This window comes from Polyodon spathula, chromosome 9, assembly GCF_017654505.1.
Source record: "Polyodon spathula isolate WHYD16114869_AA chromosome 9, ASM1765450v1, whole genome shotgun sequence".
In the NCBI taxonomy this organism is placed as follows: Eukaryota; Metazoa; Chordata; class Actinopteri; order Acipenseriformes; family Polyodontidae; genus Polyodon; species Polyodon spathula.
Window position 1 is genome coordinate 36264789 of NC_054542.1, and position 27436 is coordinate 36292224.

At 36.5% G+C, this 27436-nt stretch overlaps 1 protein-coding gene across 2 annotated transcripts in view; it reads left to right on the plus strand.

Annotated features, from left to right (window-relative positions):
• nr1i2 (nuclear receptor subfamily 1, group I, member 2) overlaps window positions 1-24102 on the plus strand; it is a 24474-nt gene extending 372 nt beyond the window's left edge. The window contains exons 1-10 of one of the 2 annotated variants that reach the window (XM_041259350.1): window positions 9031-9203; window positions 10426-10545; window positions 11077-11305; window positions 13561-13691; window positions 13840-14030; window positions 16081-16322; window positions 16973-17118; window positions 22073-22189; window positions 22566-22668; window positions 23538-24102. In XM_041259350.1, coding sequence (XP_041115284.1) covers window positions 11082-11305; window positions 13561-13691; window positions 13840-14030; window positions 16081-16322; window positions 16973-17118; window positions 22073-22189; window positions 22566-22668; window positions 23538-23679 — 1296 coding nt within the window. In that variant the 5' untranslated portion in view covers window positions 9031-9203; window positions 10426-10545; window positions 11077-11081 and the 3' untranslated portion in view covers window positions 23680-24102. Of the gene's footprint in view, window positions 1-9030; window positions 9204-10425; window positions 10546-11076; window positions 11306-13560; window positions 13692-13839; window positions 14031-16080; window positions 16323-16972; window positions 17119-22072; window positions 22190-22565; window positions 22669-23537 lie in introns of those variants that run through there. The other variant, XM_041259351.1, reaches the window with a different exon arrangement.
• The last annotated feature ends 3334 nt before the right edge of the window (window positions 24103-27436 follow it).

Here is a 27436-nt window from a genome sequence, read left to right on the forward strand (position 1 = left end):
AAATAACCCTGCATAATCTGCAGTCGATTGAAAACATTACTCTCCACATACTGTATTGCTCTCTAAATAAGTTATTCTTTATTGTCCACAATGGATTGTGACCTGTGCCTGTCTCTGCCTGTGTTAATAGCCAGCTGTGCAGGTTTTATTTTTGTTTTATCGTGTTTCTTGTCTTTCTGATAATACGTGTGGTTTAAAATAAAAGGGGGACCTAGATTGTTTAGAATAGATACAAAAATAAAAAGACCATGCAACCAATGACTTGTAAAAAGTATGACGTAACGTACGTAAGTATAGTGCAATGTCGTACAACAAGAAACACGTTTTAGAAAGATATTTACAGAGTAAATCGCCATTTATGATTAGATGTACGTCGTTGTAGTATAAATATGCGTTGGTACATTTTCTAAGGCATTATAATATGCGTGTGTTATGGCTTTTGCTGGGCGATGTAAATTATTATATATTCGTAAATAAAACAGATATTCGATCGCAACACGGTAGTAGGCCATACATTTCATCATTTGACAACAAATCTGTGCGTTAGCATACCTTAATTTGCCAATGAAGCATATGCGAACTGTGAGAATTCTTCAACTTCAACATGCGCCAGCCTGCGTCAGAGCATGCGTATACATGTACTACATGTACCTAAGTAACCTTTTCCTAATTTTACATGCAATTACATTTTGGATGGCCTTATTTATTTACCATTTATAACAGCATACATTGTAGCAATGTTATTTGTTATTTAAACCAATGGAAACATTTAAATTAAATTTTGGTTGTGAAGGTGCATTCATATAAAGTTTTGTAGCTAAGAAACATCCTCAAGTATTATTCCATAAATTTTATTTTAGATACCTATTTCGATGAACAGTTTTTAAGACATAATTTTAAAATTAGTTGTTCCTGTATAACATTCCCAGACTTTGCTCTACACCTGAGGGAGAGGGGGGAGCGACGACACACCTTTGAACCCAAGTAGTAGTTCAGTCTGGTTCATTACTCTTTTTTTTTTTTTTTTTGAGGCCTTCAGTCATCGTTAGCAAAGCTCCAGAAGTACGTTGTTCCTGTTGGCACTAAACAAAACAAGGATCTGCAGTTATTGTTTTCTTACTTTATTCAATGCAGTTATGTCCTTTTGAAGCTGGCTATATGTCATGAAGACCATTCATTTGATATATCGCACTTATAGCAGCCCAAATTGAGCCCTCGTTTTGATCTATGGATGTGATTTGGATACATTTGTATTAAATCACAGTAGATAATCCTGAAAATAATCTGTGTGATGTGTTTACATGTCAAAGAACACAGAATGTAATTTAATTTAAGTTTTATTCTAATGAGAATTTCATTAATTTAAGTACTGACACTCAACAGTGTAGTTTTTCAGCAGCTCATTTGTTTCTGTTTCTTTACGCTAACCTGTGTATATGAAAGAGAGACTTGTAAGGTATAATTAGCAGGTGATGCTGGGGTGGGCTGGAGGTGAGTAGTGCTCATCAGATGAGTCATAGAAAATGACCATCAAACTCTTGTTTTTGCAGGAGGTGTGTGTCAGAAATAGAAATAATGTCTTTGGCTACTGGTACAGCATGACAATGGCTGTTGTGTCTAGCTGTGGTTATGCACTGATTAGATCAATCATCGAATAGATATACAAGCAACAAAGGCTGGACTATTAATGTAGCTAATAGTTTACCCACTTTTATTATTATGGCTTATACTGCAATGAAGAGCCAGTCTCCTACTGTGCACGTTTGACCCTTACCATACTGTATGTGTGTAACTGAATGTAAAACAGATTGCACTGTCAAACACTGAAAATTGTGGCTTTCATTGTAGTAGACCTACAATGACATTGCAATATGACCATTGTACTGTCTACAGTATTTACCAAATGTACCCTGGAGAAAGCAGCACAACTATAAGCAGACCACAGAATGCCCACCAGTCACAAGTATATTTGTATTTCTTTTGGCGTGTACATGTGTTGGAGTCAAGTGATTTATAAAGTATTGATTGTAGTTGAATTTATGTACTTCTGTTTTATAACAGGGATGACAAAGAACATTATTTTTCATCTTTTTTGCTACAGTAAGAGATTGCATGGCACACAGCCTTATATTATGCATGTGATTGATTGGTCTGCTCCAGGGGCATACTTCACCATCAGGTGACCACAAAAAGAAAAGTGACCCAGTGGCTTAGGCTTGACATAAAAGCATGCTCTTGTTGCATTTTACTGAATAGCAAAAACATTAGCGTTTTATCATAAGACACAAACAGGCTACTACATATTTGTTTCCTCCTTTAAAAACAAATATGCTAGCTATCAGTAACTTGATAACACACAAAGGAGTAGATGTAAGTATAGACGCAGTGCAAATAATTGCAGATGCAAAATTCAAATTGCATTGAGTTGCAATTATTTGGCACTGCACCCTATGTAAGCTTAAAAGCAATGCAAATTACTCAATTCGCACAAATAGTGATCGTCAATTATGATAATGAATGAGCTCATCGGTCTATTTAGCGGCCGCACTTGCAGAGTTAGAACAAAGTGCAGTAGCCTCTATATGATATTTGTGGCCCACAAAAATATAACCCAAAAAATATATGTCAGCAGAAGGGCAGCAGAGTCCTCTTCGCACAAGGAAAAGAAAAGAAAAGAAAAATTCTGAGGAGCTGAGAGTTCTTACGACTGAGGTCAGAGTTGTTTGGAAAAGACTCAGCCAACATCATTTATGCTTGTATCCTTAGGAAATGATATGTATTTGCATGCCCTTTTCAGCATGACACTCAGAAATTTACCTAGCACTTTGGAAAACATGGATTGGGCTATCCCTTCATTCCAACTATAGTCTGAAAGGAACCAGAGGTTAAGAGTAGTGCAGAGAGCACAGCACTTTCACATGTGCAGGGATAGTGGTCCCTAGATTGATGCTGGGGTTTAGCTCATCCCTCAATTCAACTATAAGGTCTAGGATGACCTAAGAGTGAGACAGTAACGAAATGAACATTGCTAAGGGAGCTAAAACCAATTACAAAATGTTTTTCCAATATTACAACAGCAAGAGAACATTCAAAGAGGAGATAAAATGTTTAAGAGATACAAATGGCAAAATCGTAGATGAAGAAAAAAAATACCAAATATATTAAATGATTACTTTTCACAAGTTTTTACAAAGGAAGATACTGACAACGTGTCCCACAGTTCCTATCCAGTTTTAAATAACTTTAGCATAACTGAGGCAGAAGTGTTAAAGGGACTAGGAGCTCTTAAAATAAACAAATCCCCTGGGCCGGATGAGATCTTCCCAGTAGTACTCAAAGAAATGAAAGAAGTAATTTACAAACCGCTAACCAAGATCATGCAGCAGTCTCTTGACACAGGGGTGGTACCGACAGACTGGAAAATTGCAAACGTAATACCGATCCACAAAAAGGGAAACAAAACTGAACCAGGTAACTACAGACCAGTAAGCCTGACTTCTATTATATGCAAACTTATGGAAACTATAATAAGATCCAAAATGGAAAATTACCTATATGGTAACAGGGTCCTGGGAGACAGTCAACATGGTTTTAGGAAAGGGAGATCGTGTCTAACTAACTTGCTTGATTTTTTTGAGGATGCAACATCGATAATGGATAATTGCAAAGCATATGACATGGTTTATTTAGATTTCCAGAAATCTTTTGACAAAGTCCCGCACAAAAGATTAATTCTCAAACTGAACGCAGTTGGGATTCAAGGAAACACATGTAAATGGATTAGGAAGTGGTTAACATGTAGAAAACAGAAAGTACTGATTAGAGGAAAAACCTCAGAATGGAGTGCGGTAACCAATGGTGTACCACAGGGATCAGTATTAGGTCCTCTGCTATTCCTAATCTACATTAATGATTTAGATTCTGGTATAGTAAGCAAACTTGTTAAATTTGCAGATGACACAAAAGTAGGAGGAGTGGCAAACACTGTTGCAGCAGCAAAGGTCATTCAAAATGATCTAGACAAGATTCAGAACTGGGCAGACACATGGCAAATGACATTTAATAGAGAAAAGTGTAAGGTACTGCACGCAGGAAATAAAAATGTACATTATAAATATCATATGGGAGATACTGAAATTGGAGAAGGAATCTATGAAAAAGACCTAGGAGTTTTTGTTGACTCAAATGTCTTCATCTAGACAATGTGGGGAAGATATAAAAAAGGCTAACAAGATGCTCGGATACATTGTGAAAAGTGTTGAATTTAAATCAAGGGAAGTAATGTTAAAACTCTACAATGTACTAGTAAGACCTTATCTTGAATATTGTATGCAGTTCTGGTCATCTCGCTATAAAAAAGATATTGCTGCTCTAGAAAGAGTGCAAAGAAGAGCGACCAGAATTATTCTGGGCTTAAAAGGCATGTCATATGCAGACAGGCTAAAATAATTGAATCTGTTGAGTCTTGAACAAAGAAGACTACATGGCGACCTAATACAAGCATTCAAAATTCTAAAAGGTATTGACAGTGTCGACCCAAGGGACTTTTTCAGCCTGAAAAAAGAAACAAGGACCAGGGGTCACAAATGAAGATTAGACAAAGGGGCATTCAGAACAGAAAATAGGAGGCACTTTTTTATGCAGAGAATTGTGAGGGTCTGGAATCAACTCCCCAGTAATGTTGTTTAAGCTGACACCCTGGGATCCTTCAAGAAGCTGCTTGATGAGATTTTGGGATCAATAAGCTACTAACAACCAAACGAGCAAGATGGGCCGAATGGCCTCCTCTCGTTTGTAAACTTTCTTATGTTCTTAAGTGTCTCCCCATCAGGAAGTGTACCACAGCAGCCATCCTCAAGTCAATGACAGGTCTCTGCAGGTGTGTGCTTTTATACAGCTCTTAGTTACTTGCTTCTACAATGGTTTGCACCTTGTAAGAAGATGTAAAGTTTTTGGAGGGTCAGCAATTGCCTGAGTGCAAGGCAAAATCTTTATATCATGTAATCAGAGCAACTGTAAAATGATGTCGCAAAAGCCATGATAGTAGTACAGTATTTTATGCTAGATTCTGAAATGTCACATTTTTCATGTGTTCGTTAAGAATATGTAAAACTACGAAGTGGTGTGTAATTCAATATGTTAACATAACATTAATCGGCAGGTTTTATTCTGGCTAAGGAGATGGAGAGAAGAAATAAACCTCAATTAGACTGTGTTGCAAGAAGGCACCACAGCCTTAAATTACATTGCAATCACGTGATCTCTTCAAAGCAAACACCCACAGCCATCTAGGACTAAGCAAAAGCCACAACACTGTGATTTTTATATTTTATAATTGGAATTATAAATCAGACAATCTATGAAATGACTACACACCCCACATCCCTGCATGTTAGATTGCATCATTATAAATACATAGCTTGCAGTACTGCATGTGCAAAGGTTAGACAACATCAAGAGTGTGGAGCATGTCAGTTAAAGGCTCAGTTCCAAAGTTGATAAACACAGCAGCTGCTGGCAGAGTTCCTGATCAAGTGTTCATTGTAACAGGGTAATCAAATCAAGTTTTCATAGAGCACCAGGCTGTTTGTTTAATCCTCTGGTGGTGGAGTTATGCCATGTAAACTTTCACAGCATGCCGTACACACTACTGAGAGCAAGAACATTGTAGCTACAAAATTTCCAGAACGGAAACTTCATAGTTATACATAAACCTTTAAATGCTTGTAGCAACACACAAATAAATATATCCTAATTGAGCATAACACCAGACACAGCAATATGGTTGTGTCAAATGTAACAATTAGGACCTCGAGCTCAGCTTTATCACACATTCTTCTTCCTTTCCATTGCCCATCGTGTACCATTACACAATGATAGAGAATAAAAATGCACTGCAGATCCATTGGGTGCGGGTCCACAGTTAGTTTACAGTACCATTTGTTATATTGATTCACCTTCCAAAAATTCCATTGACAGAAATACAGTACATGGAATAGGTTACCAGGTAAAACAGTGTTCTAAAATACGAGGAACATAAGAATTTGATTATTTTAGATAGGGGAAAATGGTGTGCTATCACGGGTCAAGCCTATGTGGGCAAAACAGCGCCCTTATGTTCTCGTCAGTCTATAATGTCTTTACAACAGGATGTGATCCTTTGTTACAGTGGAACCAGGAAGCAATTTACCTTGCTAGCGGCACTGTACTCTACCATATAGTTGTGTCATGAGTCAATTTTAGGGTTAAAGAAAATGTTGTCACCTGAAACAGAAATTGGTGGCCTTGTGGAAGTGCTGGTAGTGATTTCATACTCTGTGCTTCTCCGTGTCATTTACAGTGTATGAGGTAAATATTTATTTCACATTCAAAAATGAAAAATATTCCTTTGATTCACTTGGATGAAAACAAATCACATATCTCTTTTACTGACTAATAAAAACTAAGATACCCTTTCATCCTCAGTAACATGTAAAAACCAATTAAAAGCCACAGGGAATCTGTCTGCAAAGCAGGATGTCACTGTAATCTGCCCTCAATGACCTTCATAGGCAAACTTGTTTGATTGTTCAAAACCTTGATGGCATACAATCGCCTCAATTCAAGCTGCTGTGCAAGTCTACTGTATTTCATTTATTGGTGCGTCCGAAATTGTTCTTGGAGCTGTGTGTTTGCAAAAAGAATAATGACATTTGAGTTTCTCAAGAGCAATTAGCCATCAAATGGACACTTAAGTCATTGATAGACGACCTCACTGGCAGTGAGTTCAGTAAAAAAACAGGTCATTGAGCGTCACTATGGCTGGGGAAAAGGAAAGCCACCAAATGCCTGCATGAGGCATTGGGAATGCAACTGTTGAGGTTTACAGTTAAGTTCAGCTTGGGAGCCCAGAATAAAATCATGGAGGGACACAGGAAAGGTTAAGAAGAGGTACAGTGGCTCTCAAAAGTAACTCCTTTAGAGTTGCCATAGGCCTCTTGATGGCCTCCCTGACTAGTGCCCTTCCCGCCCAGATCTACTGTTTTAGACAGATTCACAGTTGTGCCATATTCTCTCCATTTCTTAATAATGGACTTTACTGTGCTCTGAGGGATATTCAATGCCTTGGAAATGTTCTTATATCCTACCTCCAATTGGTGCTTTTGAAGAACCTTACTTCAGATTTGCTTTGAATGTTTCATCATGTCCATTATGTAATTTTTGTTAGGAAATGTACTAACCAACTGTGGGACCTCCCAGAGGCAGGTGTATTTAACCTGAAATCATGTGAAACACCTTAATTGCATACAGGTGGACTCCATTCAACTAATTATTTGACTTCTAAAGACAATTGGTTGCACCAGAGCTTATTTGGGTGTGTCATACAAAGGGGGTGAATACTTATGCATTCAATTATTTTCAGTTTTTATATTTGTAATTAATTTAGAACAATTTGTAGATTTTATTTTTCACTTTAATATTATGGACTTTTTTGTGTTGATCAGTGGCAAAAACTCCTAATTAAATCCGTTTTGATTCCATGTTGTAACACAATAAAATGTGGAAAAGTACAAGGGGGGTGGGTACTTTTGAGAGCCACTGTATATGTGACTATAGTGTCCCTCACTTATAAAACTCTTATAGTTCACGTGTGGACTTTTGAACTGACTGTGCTTTGGAATGTGAACATTGAACATTTGTATTGTGGCACCAAAAAGAAAAAGTAATGTTGATAACCTGTTGTCTGAAAGGGATCCGGCATGTTGGGTAAAACCTAAAGAAAAGAAAAGAAAGGGTTAATAATGTGCTGCATAGATTGTGAGTTTAGAGTAAATAATTAGAACACAGAGTCTGACTTAAATACTAATTAAATTAACATAGCTTTTAAATAACTTATTACGTAACTGAACTGGAGCAGTATGTTTGTTTGTTCTCATGAGGTTTCCATTTTTAGAGTGGAGTGAAAATATAATGGCCGCCATTTTGGCTGAAGATCTTATTACTTTCTCTAGAATGAGTCATGCTTATAGGACGATACTACTGTAGGCTGAGTGACAGGAAGAAGTGTATGAGCTTGATGGATGGTCTATACTTGCTTTAACCCCCTTGCAGCCAACAATTTTTGCCCTATACATAACTCCACAGTCAAACATTGTATTACTGTTTTTACCATGCATGTGTTTTTTTATTTATTTATTTATATTTTTTTATTACTTTTAAATGTTACTTTTTCATCTCGGCCAAAAAGCACAAACAATCAAATACATGTTAAGATTCCATACAGTCAGACACTAACTTTTAAAAGCACTGTACACTTTTTCACCAATTCTCAACACCATTGGTTAACCCATCACTACCTTCCACAGCTTCTGTGGACCCAGAGCACTTTTAAAAAGCCTATGGCTCTCCTCACTGTATCCTAGCAGGTTCATGTCAAGTGAGCGCCAGTTGTATTGTGGTATTCATGCTGGGCTACCTACTCTAATTTCTGCACAGGTGGGTGTTTGGGTCAAGGGTACTTGTGGACAGTACTTAATTAACTTGATTTGGTGGATAGTAGTTACGGGTTGAAAAGAAAACCCTAAATTTTCAGTTATCCCTCCCTCCCCTCCACACCTAAAACATCCAAATGAAAGAGAACCAGGTGAGAGCCCTCCCAACCCATAAAACACCACAAACAGCAATTCAAAACTAAGTTAAAGTTTTCTATGACTCGCTTTAGCTAACTTCCAATTACATGAGAGCAAATGTTTTCAAATAGTCAAATTACATGTTAGTAAATATATGTATATTAAACATTATCTGGCCTTATAATGTATTGTAGTTGTCTTTCAATACATTGGTAAACAGGTGTGATTAATCAATTTAATAAAGGGAGTAGATCAGATAATAAACTAATCAATAGAAAGTGTCAATGTTAAAACCCCTAGAAAATACAAAATAATTTTGTTGGGCTGAAAAAAAACAAAACAAATTGCAGGCGATCTGGGAATGTGGGTGTGTAGTAGAGACATCTACAACACCAATCAAAGCCACTCTCTTCAACGCGAACAGAGACAAGTCTGGCAGGTTCGCAAAGGGCTTGACTGTCTTTCTAGTTTGCTGCAGTTTAATGACAGATTGCCATGCTTATACAGCTAAGAAGGGACACATAGCCGATGGTGGCTAACCAAAGACCACTAGGGGACTCGAACATCTCTGATGGAGGCTGCAAAGGGGTTAAGGTAAAATACAATGTGAATACAGTATGTTTAAAATGCATTTTGTATATGCAATGGCGATATTGGAAATGTATTTATTGATTGTTTGAATTCTGGAATATTTTGGGATTGTATAAATACACCCATACACCTGGCAGGGTGAGGAGGGGGGATTACCTGCACAGGTAGGCTGTATATTGAGGGGTAGCTTTGTGCTTCTTTGCTTGTTTTCTTTGTTTGTAGATAGGCCAGGGGATAGATTTCAGCACTGCGCAAGCCTGCTTCAAAGGAGTCTTGAAACCTGTATTGCCTGTTTTTCAGGATTTATTTTGTTTCCTTTTTTTTCCTTGAGTTCCTGTATACAGTCCTATTTTTAGTTTTTGTGTGTTTTTGGGGTTTTTTTTTTGCTTTTTTGTTTTTGATTTAATAAAATCTTATGGTTGCAAAACCAAATTATCCTGCTTTCGTCTGCTTTCCTGCTCAGAATATCTAAGACCATCGATCAGACTCCAGCACTCCCACTGGTGCAACTCAAATACGCAACTGAAATATTTGGTAGACTGCAAAGGCAAAAAACATTTAGCTGTTTCCTTGAACTACAGTCATTATGTTAAGTCGGTCTAAGCAGAGGATTGTTTTTTGATTATAACTATACTTGAACAGTTGTTATTTTAGTTTATTAAATGGACAGTTTAGTCATATTTCTGAATGCTAGAATTACATTGATTCACAAGATTTGGCACAATGTTCATTTAGTTTACAAAATCTGTGATTGGTACAGTATACCCTATTGTACGCAGTTTGGTTTTAATTTTCTGTTTTTGTGGTGTGCTTTGCTCTATACTGTAAAATTGAATTTGTGTTTCCTTGCAGTTTCATCACAGCATCATCTCACACTAGCTTTAGTTTCAGGTTTCATCTCTGGGGTTTTATCTCTCAAAGCAAGTTTGTTATTGTGCTGTACAGCCTGATTAAATCTAAGCACAGAGTTTCTTTTAGGATGCAGGTATCTCTATATGACCCTCAAGCTCTGGTTTGCAAAAAAAAAAAAAATGTAACTAGAAAATATGTGTTACTGATTGCTTGCTAAAAAACTAGGTCTCATGAGTATTTGCAGAATAAACACACAGTTGGATCAGCAAAGTGGTCTTTCATTTGAATTCCAAAGTGCATTTCAAATGAAAAGGAGTACAAATTCTGTAGTGTTTGTGTCCCGATCACGGTTCAGATTTGTTTGTGTTTTCAGCTCTTCGGGATGCAGAGTTGTCCACATGTTGTGACCCTGGCTAATGCTCTAAGAGGGAGCACCACTTCATCCAGGACACGAAACTACGCGCAGGCCCACTGCACAACTGCAACTGAACAGGTAGGGTTTCCCAAACCACATTTTAATGCTGTTTTTTTTTTTTTTTTGTTCCTTTTAACATAGTGAAATAGTCATAAAAATAATTAAATTTCAAAACTAATTTTTCTTTATTATATTATGCTTGTAGAAATACATAAAAAAAAGTTATTTTTGTGGGGAGGATTTGAATGATTGACACATACAGTATATATGAGTGCCTCTGAAAAATGATATACTGATATACATTACATATTATAATTATTTCCTTCATGCCTATACAATGTTTATGGGGGGGGGGGGTGGGGTTCTATAGACTCTCAACATTAAAGACATTTCTAATAGGGTTCATGGGTCAAGCAACAAAAAGGATATTGTAGTAAATTGTGAAACTAATCTGTGTTTTTTAGTCATTTGTTTGCATGACTTCCTGTATAGAGAATCTGTGTCACAGTTTAAAATACAGACAAAGCAAGAAGTGGGACTCCCATTGGACTTGGATTTGTATCAGGGCAGCAGTCTCCTCTGATGCTCAGAGTTGTGTTTGCCTTGCAGGCTCTATGAGTGACCAGGGCAGCGAGGGTGAGGCTGGCTTTGCCCCAATGATGGGCAAGGAGCTAGAAGAGGAGGAGCTGGAGGGGAGGCAGAGCTGCGATGGAGGAATGGTCGAGGACAGTGATTTTGACGACGACGAAGAGCCCAAATTGTGTGGGGTTTGCGGGGACAATGCCACTGGTTACCACTTCAACGCCATGACTTGTGAAGGCTGCAAGGGCTTCTTCAGGCGAGTCTCTCCCATGCCTATCTATTCAGTGCTATTTCCATTTACAAACTGAGTCTGTGCTATGCAGAATAGAATTGAATGGTTTCACAGACTTTGATTAGCACTAATCTTGGACTAACTAATGTTACCATTGATAAGGTTCTGTAGTCCAAGGTTCATTCAAATCCAGGGACTGTGCTCTGTAATTTTTCAGTTTTACCCTGCTTCTCCTGTAGTTACAATACGCTTTTACCATGGTTTGCCAAAGTGTTTTTTTTTCATATTTCATATAAAACTAATTCTCCAATTTATTTGTATTTTTATATAGTTTCTTGTATTAATGAAACCCAGAAATAGTGCTATGCATGTTCAAATGTTTATTAACATTTGACTTGCTCTATAAGAATAGTGTCAGCAGCTCTAAGTGGCTGAAGGTTGCGTTACCATGGAGAATGTGTAGGAGTGCACACTCCTGACCTAACGTTTTCTAGGAAACACAGTAAGAAAGGTCTGAGCAACAGGTTCAACAGAGAGTGTCATGTGATATCTGTTGCCATAGTCGCAGCCATATGCTGCTAATTGCTTTTTTGTCACATATTCATGACATGAACACATCATTTAGGTCTTCACTTTTTAACTATAAAATTAGAAAGAAATGAGAGCTTTGGTTACCCCTCCTTGAGACCCAAACATGCACTGCTATTTAAAACCACATGTATCCCTCCCCTTAACTGGCATCATATTAATATGAGGATGCGACAGTAGGTGTTCTGTGAACCCTTTTAACACCTACAGTGATTTAATCTTAAAAGGCATTTTAAATCACAAAACAATCCTTGTTGTTATGCAATGTGATTTACTGATTTTTATATTGTTTCTACAGATCTCCCCTCATTTACAACAAATAGTACAACACTGCAATTTAAATGAAAATCATCTTATTGAAGCTTTTTGCTAATTACTTGCACTAAATGCACAGTGGCATACTTTGTTTTTTAGATCTACACTAATGCTGATACTTTCCCCTAGGTTGTTTTGTCTGCTACAGTTATGCCTTCTGGGGGGTGACATATGCTAATAACAAGTGGCTAACTTCTTCATGATTCAATTTATCAACATATGTTTTCCTGACCTTAATGATATGATTTTGAAGTCTAAAGATTTGCCCTTTAGATCTACACTAATGCTGATACTTTCCCCTAGGTTGTTTTGTCTGCTACAGTTATGCCTTCTGGGGGGGTGACATATGCTAATAACAAGTGGCTAACTTCTTCATGATTCAATTTATCAACATATGTTTTCCTGACCTTAATGATATGATTTTGAAGTCTAAAGATTTGCCCTTTAGATCTACACTAATGCTGATACTTTCCCCTAGGTTGTTTTGTCTGCTACAGTTATGCCTTCTGGGGGGTGACATATGCTAATAACAAGTGGCTAACTTCTTCATGATTCAATTTATCAACATATGTTTTCCTGACCTTAATGATATGATTTTGAAGTCTAAAGATTTGCCCTCTACTACATGTTTTTGGCTATAATAATTAATTCATGATGTTGTATTGTTTGTATTTTTTTTTTTTAATATGTTCTTTAGTAATTGAATTGTAATAAAGTGTTGACTTTCAAGTAGTAGATCATACAGGAAGTTTGAGACGCTTTTCTCAGAGCTGCAGACTAAACATATGTTCTCAAAATGTGTTTAGCCTGACCAGATTTGAAGTATGTATGCAATGGACAATACTTACAAAGCAAACTGGTAATGCTGCAAATGTTAAAATATTTCAGCATATGCAAGACTTTAAATATATATTTCAGTGTGTACTGTAAAACTGATGTTAGATTTGTAACATTGACAGTGTTTTTTCCCCATAATTACAGAATGTACAGACAATGTGCCATATTCTATTATTTTCACAATCTATAATAAAAAAAAAAACATGCTTCTGTAATTGAGAGATGGGCCTTTGCTCAATGCAATTATTCATTAGGACAAAAAACATACTAAATAAATTGCACACATGCAGACCTGATGCATAAAAACCTTTTATAAACCAGTAGGTAAACAAATTGTGCAAAAACGTCATTTTGCGAATTATAAAAACACCTCACAAAAAAAAAAAGGACAAAAGTCTGTAGAATATATAATATAAAACTGTAATAAGCACTAAGTGGTATTAACTGAAACCTTTGTCTGTTCTCTAGTGTGATTGTGGGGTAACGTTATGGAAGAATTTACAGTGTTTACAAATCATAAATAAATGTACCGTTTCCAGGCGTGCCATGAAGCGCAATCTTCAGTTCAGCTGCCCATTTCAGAACTTGTGCATCATCACCAAAAACAACCGGAGACAGTGTCAAGCATGCCGTTTGAAAAAGTGCCTGGATATTGGCATGCTTAAAGAATGTAAGTGTGAACTGCAAAAATAAAAAATAAAAATATGCAGCACTGAAATTACAGAATCTAGGTCAGCCTAGGCACCTGAGCAGCACTGAAATTATAGAACCTAGGTCAATCTAGGCACCTAACCATACTGCTGCTGTTGTTTTCCTAGTGATCATGTCAGACAAAGCAGTTGAACAGAGACGGGAGCTAATTAAGAAAAAGAAGCAGAGGCTTAAGGAGTCGCCCTCTACAGAAGAGCCGAAGGGCCTGGACACACAACAGGAAGCGATCATCCAGGAGCTTGTGGAGGCTCAGAAGAAGACCTTCGACATCTCCTTCTCACACTTCAAGCAGTTCAGGGTAGGGATGCCTAGCAGAGCCATAGCCAACATTGTTATGCTATATCATAATTAATCTATTGTTTTAATAGATTGCACTTGCAGAGCATAGGCCTTCCAATCTAAACTTTTAAATCAGTAAATCCAACAAAATGCAATTATTTTTTTCATACAATGGTTTGCAGAAGTATTCACCCCCTACCAATAATGTCACATTTTGTTGAATTACAAATAATGTGTGCACAGTTTTTCAAACAAACTTTTTTTCATTCAAAGCTGTAGTGGTTAAACTGGACACTATTATATGAGGAGGAGGTTAAATGTCAGCAGAACTTGCAAAGAAAATGTACAAAATGAAATTTACTGGTTGCAGTAGTATTCAGCCCCTTAAGTCAGTACTTGGTAGAAGCACCTTTTGCAAAAATTACTGCTATGAGTCTTTTTGGATAGATCCCCACTAGTGTAGTGACAGAATTAAGCTGACAAATGGTTTTTGATTCAAAAACACTTTATATGCAAGAAAGGTATTCCTCCAATACAATCATATAAGCACGAGATTTAAACTGACTTCAGACAAGGCCTCAGTACAGCTCTGTGCATACGTTTGTATCTGAAAGCATAGATATCCATGGAGTCAATTTGAAAGAGATGAAATAACTGACAAAACTTTACAATTTGGGGTATTTATACCTTTGTAAACAACTGTTGACTCCACTCCCATTTGTTTTACTTCTATCCAATGATAGGGGTTTCCACTCTATCATTGCACATTCCCTCTGCGGGGGAAAAGGGGGGGCTGCATACCACGTTGTACCTAGCAGAGCGCATCCATCTTGTCTTTCAGTTCCCCTCCCCCATCTCACACTATCTCTGCTAATCTCCTGCCTTTTGGCGTTTAACTCAGACAGCGATCTGTGACAGAGTCGTGTTAGGCTATGCAAAACTGCACGTAGCTGGTTTTGCCAATGGGAAATAAAAGAACTCAAAACTTTAACAATACCGTGTAGAACCTTAATATAAAAGCATATTAAAGAAACTGAATTAGTAAGCACAATAAAACAACTATGAGAACACATTCACACAATTTAAACATAATGATTAAAAACCTTGCCTGGCTGCTTAGTTTGGGAGGGCGACCTGATCTGGGTAGTGTCTCGGTGGCATGATGCATCTTCCACTACTTAATTGTGGACTTCACTGTGCTGAGAGGGATAATCAGCGCCTTTTGAAATTTTCTTGTACCCTTCTCCTGCTCTGTGCCTCTCTATCACTTTATCCCTGACTAGTTTTGAAAGGTCCTTGGTCTTCATGGTTACTTTGTTGGATCACTATGTGAGTTGCAGCTTGAAATTCTTTATATACCTGAGGGAATGAGTACACCCAGACTGAAACCATTTCATTAATTTTTCAACCTTTCAAACAAACCGTTTGCACCTGAGATAATTTAGGGCTGCAGTAGCAAAGGGATTGAATACTCATGCAACTGAGATTAATCTGTTTTTCTCCTTCAGTCTTATTTATATTCTATGTGCATTTTTTTAACTTTATCAATGTGGGGTAGTTTGTGTAGATTCTACATGTAAAGTATAATGAAAGCACTGTGGAGTATGCTTAGGTGCCAACAAAATGTAAAATACATGTGACTGTAGTGTTACGGGTTATTTTAAATGTATCTCTGCAAACCTACATCTGCAAGCATATTGTTAAGTTTGGGGAAATTTGGGACAACTGCAAATCATTCAGTGTTCATTTTACCAGTATAAGACTGCTGCTTGAGAATTATACTCATTACAGTCTTAACGTAGTGAAATAAATATACACACATAGTTAATTAGAAATACAGGGTGTCCCATTAGTCCTGCATCGTAGACTATATCATATTAACATATGTGCATTCTGTGCATTCCATTTTGACATGTTAGAATGCCACAGCGAGGATTTATAAAGCATGTGATGAACAGGACCAAATCCATGTACACGTTATAGATGTATAAGTACCAAGTGACAATGAAAAAGAAAAACATTCACACTTGTCTTCATGGGCAACAGAATGCTACTCTTTCTCATTGCAGCCTATCAATCGGAACACCGACCACCAGCTGCAAGTCAACCAGACTTCTCCAGATCAAGACGCCAGTCTGCAGGAGAGTCAGGGAGCCAGCAGCAGGCAGTGGTCAGACATGGAACCCCATCCCAGCGATTCAGCAAACAAGGCCAGCTCCCAGATTTACTCCATGTTGCCCCACATTGCTGATTTGTCCACCTACATGATTCAGCAGATCATCAACTTTGCCAAGATTCTGTCCAGCTTCAGGTGAGTTGGGTCACTCTGTAATTCACAATTCAATAACCACAATATTTACCAAGAAGAAACTTTGCTTTGTTTGCCGCAGTGATTTGCAGTGATAATCTCCTTACCTGACAATGAAAAACTCCTGATCTGGTGTATGTGTGAATTGCTTCAGCTTGTTCTGTCTTTGATGTCATGTAGCAGGTCTCTGGCATGAAAATGAACTGTTGCTGTGGCGAGCACAGTCATTGTGCACATGATGTGTTTTTGTGTAAATGGGAGTTTATTTTACTATTATTATTTTACTTTATTTATTTATTTTATTATTTTTTTATTTTAAAAAAATTAAAATCTTCACCACCAATCTTATCCTTTATGGTTTATCCAGTAAAAAGTCATTTTGGCTTGGCAACACTTACCTCGCCTCCCTTGGGTGCTGCACAGTCACTACACATCAATGTAACATCAATGAGTTGCTGCAACTTCTAGTTTTCAAAGAATATAAACCGTGTCAGTGATCAATCCAACGAAATATGTTCAAACTTGATAATGATAAAGTCATTAAAGTTGTTGTAATGAGAACCATAGATAAGTAAGGAGAACACTGCAACTCGGCACCACAACCAAACCTATCAAGTATCTTTATGATGACGCTATTAATTTGGTGTTTCTAGGGAACTCTCAATTGAAGACCAGATCGCACTGCTAAAGGGGGCAACATTTGAGGTGTGTCAGATCCGCTTCAACATGCTTTTTAACACAGAATCAGGGATCTGGGAATGCGGGCCAATCCTGTACAACATTGATGATGCCGCCAATGGTAGGTAGCCTTTCCCCCAAAGAACAGCAAGACACTCTTAACAAGCAGCCACCAAACATTGTACTGTATCCATTCATTAACAAGTGTTATCTAAAACCTTTACATGAAGCTGGACATTTTGGATATTAGCTTGTTAATAAGCAAATCATCTCACTGCTTTGCAAATTAGCTGTCTAAAGTCCAAAATGGGAAATTCGCAATTTAGCTACATCATTTAAAATAATATTGGCAAAGCTTGGTTCATTTACGCATAGATATCCTATTCCAATAATACAACTAAAGAACTTTTTTTTTTTTTTTTTTTTTTTTTAAGCAGTTCAATAACTTCAGTTACCTCAAGGGAGTTAATTTAAAGTCTTTTGGACTTTTCACATCCCAGGGTGCAACTGTGTCAGGGTAAATGAACATCCTAGAGTTTTGCATTGCTAAATAATGGAACACTGTCATTTTCTAATAATTGAACACTGTCATTTTTTAATTATTGTATTACATTCTTAAAGTAACCATGGCTAACTATATCTGTGACCTAGTACATATGTCATATTTGATGTTCGGTTTTGATCTTAAAAAAAAAAAAAAAGTTTATTTTACATATATTAAAATGGGATACAATTGGTAAAGTAGTTTTTAATTGTAACAACGGTAAAAATGGGGGGATCTCAGTATACACACTTTACACGTGGAATATGATGAGGAGCAGTTCTAGTTTCTGATTAGGTTTAATGTCCCTGGATGTATGATGAAGCAGAATCTGTGCAAGTGGAAGCCACATTTTCCCAAGTTAGCTGGTACTTTGCGAACATTTGAGCAATCGTTGTGCTGGCGGAAATAGTATCTACAGAAGGTATAAAAATGACATCAGCACAAAACAAGACATGTTTAGAAATGACAATTGACAGCACTGGGTGATGCAAGCCATCGGGAGACGCATCAAAAATCCCACTGGACATTTCCATCAATGCGTTCCATAAGTTTACCAATTAAAGCATCACCATTTTCTGTCAGATATTTACTATTAAGATTGGCAGTGTTTGGCAGTGTTTACTACAGACAGTACTTTCGCACAAAGTCACCAATACATACCTTTCTGCAATAAGCAGTACCTGTCCAGCAAAGCACAGCGCTCTGACAAACTCCTACATTCTCTGCCTCGCCTGACTCCCTTCTGCTATTTTTGCTTTTTGTATACAGTGTAACCCGCTTAGTATGCTCATTACCGTGCAGAGTTATGTGGGGATATTATGCGGGTTGGGATATAAACAGGGTCTCATGTTATCCTATGGCGCCACCACGTAATAGAAAGTTGCACTCCATATTCAACGGTTTTACATACAAAGAAAACTGAATAGAATCCATATCTGTATATCTTTTATTGCAATATAATACAAACATTACAGTACTGTAACATCAAATCGTTTTTTCTAAAGAATGTTTACTTTAATTAAACAATAGCAGAAATTAATTATTTGTCTAGATAGCTCAAACAAACGCGAACAATTGGTGCATACTTTAATTAGCTAGCTGACATTGTATCAGTGCAGGGGGGAAACAGTCCACTAAAACACTTACCGTACCATAAGCTTAAGTTTACTGCTGTTACCTGACATAATTACTGTAGCTAACAACTCAAACAATGCTAAGTGTACAATCTAATAAAATCAGGAACAACAAAGCCAGCTGCCTATACGAACGTTAAACACATTCAGAATTGTTTTGCAATGTTTTGATGTGAAATCTTTGGTGTTCCTTCACAGAGACATATAATTTCCTGTTAATGAATGAGTGTCTGTCAGATATTTTCTTTTTCGAGACAACATTTTTGCTTGTAGCTAACTACATACAGTACATCAGGCTAATTATGTTGCCAAAGTCGGTTTAGCCAACATTTTGAAGGCGTGACTTCAGAAGTAACACCCTTACAGTACCGTTTTTGATAGGGTTTACACAATGTTTAATAATCTAGGGATCGTATAATTGGTTAAATAATTTATTTAAAACGTTACACCTCATCTGCGCAGCTTTGGCAGACGACTGAAAAGGGGATAATAAGCGGGGTTTCTAGTAATATTAAAAGAGTTTATTTAACGTAGAAACCTATGGTGAGTGATAATAAGCGGGTTGAGATATGAACCGAGGGGACATTAACTGGGTTACACTGTATTTCAGAACATTTGTTTTATTTTGAATATTCATAAACTGATTTACCTTTTATCCCATTCCTCATCCACTAAAAATATTACATTTTCGTGCAAGTGTTTCAATTTAGTTTTTGATCAAGCAAGTGCTACGCCCATCAATTGCCACAATAATCATACGTTGATTGGCCAACATAATCAGGTGATAATATGTTTGTGACGCGACAGAGAACCACATTTGAATGTTATTTGATCCTCTGACATCTAAACGTCTGCTGTATCCAAGAATATACAGTGTAGAGCTACTTATTACAATGTTGGAGTCAAAAATAAAACAGCATTTTAATCAAAACATTGTGAATTTCCTAGAAAATAGTACCGGGAAAATAATAATTGAATAATAATATTATATAATATTATATTTAATATAATATTGAATAATAGACAACAGTCAGGTATAAATCAGTAAAAACCCACGTCCTGTTAAAAAAAAAGTGCTGTAATTTTTTTGGTAAAATTCGGTAATAAACCGGAAACGCAGAACAATAGTCACACTTCTCTCGTCTTCCAGGAAGTGGAACAAGGTGGCAAGTGTTGTTACAGGGACACATTTCTTGCTTGCTTTTCTTTCTGAATTCGGTTAATGTGTCTTTTGTGCCTCTGTTGCTTGAATGTCTGAATGAGGTTTATTGTTTTTTCCACAACTAAAATAGTTAAACGGTAGCTCAGTACCTTTACAGATTTGTCAAGAGCTGTCATTTAGGTCTCTGCCTGGCAACCACAGCCTTGCCTGCCTTTTTATAACAACCTGCATTGATTATTATTCATAAAGTGTGTGGGCGATGTTTTCAACCTCATCCCTGCTCAGCATCCGAAAGTAAATGAAGACTTCTGAAAAAGCAAGTCAGCATGGGGACTTCTGTTGCAGGTATACAGCTCTGGCCAAATGTTTTCCATCACCTAGAATCTTAAGGATTGAGACATTCATTTAAAAAAAACAAAACAAAAAAAAAACACACAATATGAACATAATTTAGATATTTTATTTAACATCATGTAATCAAAGAAAGTACAAAATGATATTGCAAAAGACTACCGGAAGCCATAATAGTAGTACAGTATTTCATTTTCAATATTTGTTTCAGTTTTTTTCGTTAAGTATATGGAAAACTACAAAGTGGTACGTAATTCAATATGTTAATGTAACATTATTTAGCAGGTTTCATTCAACTTTATGTAAAATTAATTAATTCTATAGGGGGTTGCAAAACTATAGGCAGATGCGTCAATAACTAAGTCTCTATTTTTACATCGCTATCATGGATTTTACAATTTCCTTGAAATGTATCCATTAGTGTGTAATATAAAGTGCATTTACGGGGCTATATATATATATATTTTATATAAATATATATATATATATATATATATATATATATATATATATATATTTATATATGACATAGTGAATCTTTATTTAGGTGACCTACAAACGGAATGACTGTGTGATGGATTAATGTGTAAATCCTTGGACTATCGGCAAAAGTCAAACGAGTTCTGACATTTATTTGCCAGTACCAAGCTTGCTGTATGTAATGAGGTAGCAGCTGCAAGAAAACATTTTGCAAAAGTTCCTCTTTCTGTCTTCAACGAGAAAAGAATTTCATCTGCTTTACGATCAAGAACAGCATGTTCTCTGTCCAGTACAAGAACAACAGAGGAGTACATAGGTAGCAGCTGTAAGACTGAAACATTTGCAAACCTCCCCTTATATAAGTTTACCATGGTATTGTGGGATGGTATTTCTGCACTTTTACCATGCTTTTTCCATAGTAAATACATGTATTAACCATAATTTACCGTTTACCATTTTATTAATATGCTTTACCATACCTCACTGTTCTTTACATTGCTTTCCTAGGCTTTACCATGCTTTCACTGTGCTTTATTGTGGCTATGCTTTTACTATGGTAAACTTGTATAGGAGTCCTAACACACTGCATTAAAGCACAAGGTTACACTGCTTACATTATAATTGTATTTAAAAGGTATGCAGTGACATGTACATCTCCTCTCCTTGATAACAGCTGTTTAGTCAGTCAGCCCATATGACATCAGCCATCTCTTCAGAACATTCTCAGAAACAGTAGGAAAACCTCAGATCTCATAGAAGTTGGTAAACGTAATTTTTTATCACTATCAGTGTATATAAATGTTTACTAATTGTAAAAAAAAGGGATGTATTAGAAATTAATATTGATGGAAAGCATGTGAAGTATGTAAAAAGTAGTGCACGTTAGAAATCCTGGAGACTGAGCTTAGGGAGTGCAATTGCCATTATCTGTGAATGCATTTTCAACACTTTACCAATAACAAAAGACACTGAATATAGCCTTAAATCACTTCTGTAGTTTGGTTGTGGGTTTATAGTCTGTTTAACATTAGCCTTCACAAGTCCATGCAAGACCTCAGATATTGTATTTAGTGATCATACATTTATAAGTATATACTGCATGTTTTGTGTAAGTCAATATATGTAATGGTGTAATATAAATATAAAAATTATTTTTCATTTTTCATTTATATGAAATACATTTTCAGTATGTTATTGCAGCAGACACAATTGTTGTATAATAGCTTGTGTTGATGATTTACCATGTGGATAATGTATGAGATGCTAGAACCATAGAAGTGTCTTATAATCTTATAATGAAGTATGGACAGTGTTCAGGCTGTGCTTGAGCCTTGGAGGGGTTAATATGTATTGAAGTACAGTATTATATAACAATATACTTGCCCCTGTCTCTCTTCCACTGTAGCTGGGTTTCAGCCCCACCTGCTTGACCCCTTGCTGAAGTTTCACTACATGCTGCGGAATTTAAAACTTCATGAAACGGAATATGTTCTGATGCAGGCCATCTCTCTGTTCTCCCCAGGTAAACAAAGCAAATGCCTGTCAAGAAACTGGTTCTGTTAGTAATCCCACCCAGGTCCTAAACCTAGTTTCTTAGCTAGGTGTCACTTTTCCATTCAGTGTTCTGTGATATTGTCCAAGTTCTACTAAAATAATGAATAGTGTTTTTTTTAAAAACATTTTTTTTAAACAAGTATAGCTAATTGTCACTAGTCTATAAGTTTGTATAACTGCATATTAAAGATTCACACCTTACAGAACATGCACCAAAAACCATCAATAATTGTTGTTCCTTGATAGTCATTGGCAACTACCCATTACAATAGTAGTGCCTTAGGTCTGAATGCTGCTCAGTAACCCGTTGTGTGTTTGTATGTGTGTGTGTGTTTTCTTTCCAGATCGTCCAGGCGTTGTAAGTCATGATGCCATTGACAAGTGTCAAGAATGTTTTGCTTTGATATTAAAAACATACATCGACACCAGGAGATCCCAGCCATCTAAGTAAGTGCACTAGAATAAACTCCAAACTGCATGTGAGGTATTTCCCCATGCTATAGTGACTGTGCTCCCTGCTTATATCCCCCGTTTGGGATGCATATACTGTATAACAACGTCACACTTGCATTTTTACATATTGTGTTAAGACATTCTTTTGACCAAGTTCATGTATGGTGACACGTGTCCGTCTGTCCAAACGTCTGCATGTCATTTACATTTAGTGGAAAAGCTATTTTTTTTTTTTATTTATTTGAAAACTCTTTATTCAGGAAAGTTAATTTAGCTCATTTTAATAGACCTACTGGCAAAAGCATTATATTTACAGTTTTCCACAAACAAAAACAGAAGACACCATAAATACAATAAATAAATAAACAAATATAAAACACAGAGCAGTTCAACGAGCAGTTCAGTAAAATCATACAGTACACATACAGGGCTTGGATAAATACTGGTACAACATTTTTTTTTTTAAATTACTACATGAGGTCTCTGATCTAAGTGTAACTGACAGGTGGTTCCAGTCAGAGACCGCAGCAAAAGCAAATTATTTTCTACCCACAACCCTCTTCACAGTAGGTGTTCCAAAATATTTAGTACCACTGACATTGTGCAAACTGTACCTACAAGAAAACTCCTGAAAAAAATAAACAGGCAGTGCATTTTGTGCCCCTTTAAGGAGATTCTGATACCAATGGTAGTTCCATCTAAGTATCTAGAATTTAGTAAACTGTGTAAATGCTGTCATAGTTAAATTAGTGAGTTTCGCTGTGGTAAAGTCTAATAATATGGATCTACCCTTTTTGTAAATGCAGTGAAGCAGGGGGTGATATTTTGTGATCCCTGTACATTGATAATGAACTCTTTTCCAGGCTCTTGTTCCCTAAGATCATGGCTTGCCTGACAGAGCTGCGCACGATGAACGACGAGTACACCAAACAGGTACTGAAGATCCAGGACATCCAGCCCGACGTCACGCCCCTCATGATGGAGGTTTTCAGCAACAATCCCTAGCACCAGCACCAGCAGAAGAGGAACACTTGACATGAGAACAAAGGGGTGGATTAATTTGCCAGAAAACAAAACAAAACAAAAATCTAGGTAGGGCTTCTGTCTATTTTTAGAAACAAGCCCAATCAGGTCAACTGGCTGAGTTTTATCCAGCTGCGCATATAACCTGCCCCACTCCCCCTCCTCAAACCCCCTCCCGCCAGTGCAAAACCTTTATGCGTTACTGAGGACAGGCATCCCTTCTCAGGGATTTTCGGTTACATAAAATGAAGAGATTGAGTGCACACTGAAGATTCCTAAAGGATTTGTATTCCTGTTATGCAGTGTAGTTGCTGGAAAGGATGGCAGAAGACTAAACATTGATTACACTATGTAACACAATTTTTGTTCCTGGGTAGTAAGTGTTATTTCCTAATTGCTTATGCCTCAAAAGTATAGAAAATGGCTATTATTCCCCATAAACTTTGCTTTTGTGACCAGGACAGTGATATTTCAAAATATCTATTTCCAATGGGAAAATGCTAAAGTAATACAAAGATGACTACAAAAGATTTAGAAGCGAGTAGTTTATCGAGATTTACAATTATACTGTATTTACAGTATAAATGTAAATCTCGAAAAACTACTCACAGAACTTCCCTTTAGGACTCGCTCATTTAGAAAGCAATCTACGTTCTACTGGAAGCTGCTGTAATATCCTAAGAAATGCTGGCCATTCATTCACCCAGCATGCCAAGGGTAAGCAAATGAATAGCAGTAATCAAAGTGAACATGTTTAAGTGCCTGAGTACTAAATGTGTGTGTGTGTGTGTGTGTGTGTGTGTGTGTGTGTGTGTGTGTGTGTGTGTGTGTGTGTGTGTGTGTATTAAAATGTATGTAAGACTTGTATTTTTTAGTGACAGACAATTTTGGACATTTTGTATTAAATAAAGATAGAATTATTGTGAAAGGCACAACCAGCCAACTGTGTAAAGGAAGGTTTATTGTGTGTGTGTGTGTGTGTATATATATCAAGGATGGCAGGATAAGACTCCTATTGCATAGCAGCCCCCCCCCCCCCCCCCCCATTCCAGGCTTTAACACAAGCTTAATGAGCCACACTGTGTATGTAACAAGCTATATATAAAACCATGAATGGATCAAACTGCTATGCAGCAATGGGAGTCCTTTTTCCATTCCTGTATCTAGGTATATATTTTCAAAGATAATCCTCGTCACTTGTGCTTAGCAAAAAAGAACATTTGTATGCACGGTGTTATCCATTTTTTTTTTTTTTTTTTAATAAAATCTATGTTCTATTTTTCAGCAGACATTTTCTTAATCTTATAAATACAGGCAAGTCAATGCCTTGATAAGAGTTATCTAAAATGTTGCTTCTTTGTTGAAGGTGGCCTGGTCTGTTAGACAAAGATAAAAAGTGTACAAAGTACAGTCCTGGTCTGTGGACACAGTGAATCAGCCACTATACTTTCAGGTCAATGCAAATAAGAGCAAGTTTCAGCAAGTAGCACAATGGCTACACATGAAATGAACAGGCTTATGTATTCTTTATTTCACAAAGTGTTAACGTTCTGTATATTTATCTCGGTGTGATGTAAAAATATATGTATTTCTGTTGTTTTTGTGTATATTCTACACTGTGGAGTTGTATGCATTTAGTGATAGCTTTGGGATCTTAGATCACTCTTTATAAATTGAGGTACATTATTGTTTCAATATTAATATTGGGGTCTATTTTAATGATCTAGGTTGTCAAATATTTTGGTTGGGGGAATTCAAAGTTGTCTGAGCATCATGCTGTAAATGCTGATCAAATCATAAAGCCAAACACATATACACAGCATTAACTTACTATTAAGTCACATCTCTGTAGGTTTTGATTACATCACAAGAGTGTAATGCCATCAGAACCTGACAGGTTTACCAGATCGAATTTAGCTCAGGCACATTTTGAAAAAAAAAAAAAATAAATAAATACAAATCATAGGAGCAGTGGAAGTCATCCAATGTGCGGGTGGGACAGTGGGGGTCACCCCATAGCCTCTGCCTAGGACTCCCACGAGTCTAATGCCAACTCTGAACACAGGTGCAATATTTGATTAAAAACTTAAAATAAACAGACACTCCAGGAAGTTGGCAACAGGTTTGGTATCCATATGAATGCTCATTCATTAAATGCTACTGACATAAATGAACAAAGCCTCTTCTATTGCGGCAATATTTCAATTTGTGTATATTGTGTTATGTGAATTAATCATTCTAAAGCTATTTTTAGTGTGGATTATTAGACTGCTCTTTTTAACGTTGAGCATGGACTTCAGAAATGCACATGCATGTACAGTATTCAAACCTTATTGAATAGCTCCACCTAGTGTTATACACTATTAATTCAAGACTGCTTTACTTGTCCTTTACATACCTTTGTTAACAATTTTCCACTGAATGTTGTGTGGAAGTAGTAACAAATAAAGTATGACAGGAATACAGTTTTGATGAACTGTAGATTATTTTTTTTTTGCTTCAGTTGTTTAGTAACCCTTCTGAGGCTTACATTATTATGCAATGTTGGTGGCAATCTGTTCAAGGAAACCCTGTCCTCAATATAATTTAGAAAACCATGTCTCAGTTTAAATAAACAAACAAAAAACTTCACATTAAATTTGTCCTAGTTTAGCAGCACCCCATTTTGATAACTTTCAACAGAGCAGAGACAGCAGCTACATTGATAGTATAAATATGAAATATTTACTATGGAAATTTTTATATTTTATTTAAACTATCATGGGTTAGTTTGCAGAAATAAGTCTTGCCACATGCCTATATTTTATATATTCATTCATTCTTTCATATACTAAACCAGAATACATAGCTTCTAATAAATAAAATTGCACGAGTAGACCTACATGGGACCCGATACACATGGGAGAAAAAAATAAATAAAGTTGGATTTGACAAGCTTTGCAAATATACTTTACCCTAAAAATGAGAAACAACTTCCATAGAAAATATTCCATTTTGGGGTGTGACTTGCAGGCAAAATTCCCAAAAATGTATGACCCTTGTCTTTTGGGTTCTGAAAATAAGAGCCTTCTAAGCCAACTAACCATGGACCAGATATAAAGCAAAAGTAGTTCAAAGATTTAAATTCTGTGAACCTAAGGAATGTCTCTTCTCAAAATACAGACTGGCTTCATTTGCCAGAACTACAGTTGGCCAAAAGATAGTGTCTTTGCACCATTACTCTCTATGTACAGTACCTCTTATACTGCTGTAGTAGTTGTTCGCAAACAGGAAAACAAAGTGTCTGAGCATCAAATAGGAAGAATAAAACGAGACATATATATATATATATAAAAAACACAAACAGCAAATTCTTTAATTTCCAGGCTAACCTACTTTATTTAATGCAAATTATTACAGTACCAGTTGTAACTTTTTTTTTTTTTTTTTTTTTTTTTTTTTTTTTTTTTTAAAACCAAGTGTGTGACTTCTTATTTTACCTAAATAAATGTCCCTTCACACCCCCCCCCCCCCCCATATGAAAAATGTCTTTTTTTTCAAATATAAATTTTTACTTTTTTAAGTCAGTGTTTGTCTCCCGTAAGTTCATCATTATTACAATATGTCCAAAAACAAAAAAAGTAACCCTGTCGAAAAAAAAAAGTGTTCACACCACGTTCATCAGACATATATTGGGGTGTCAGGTAAATAAAACACCTGTACCTTTACCAGTGTAAAATCAAAAATGTTAATTTGTCCG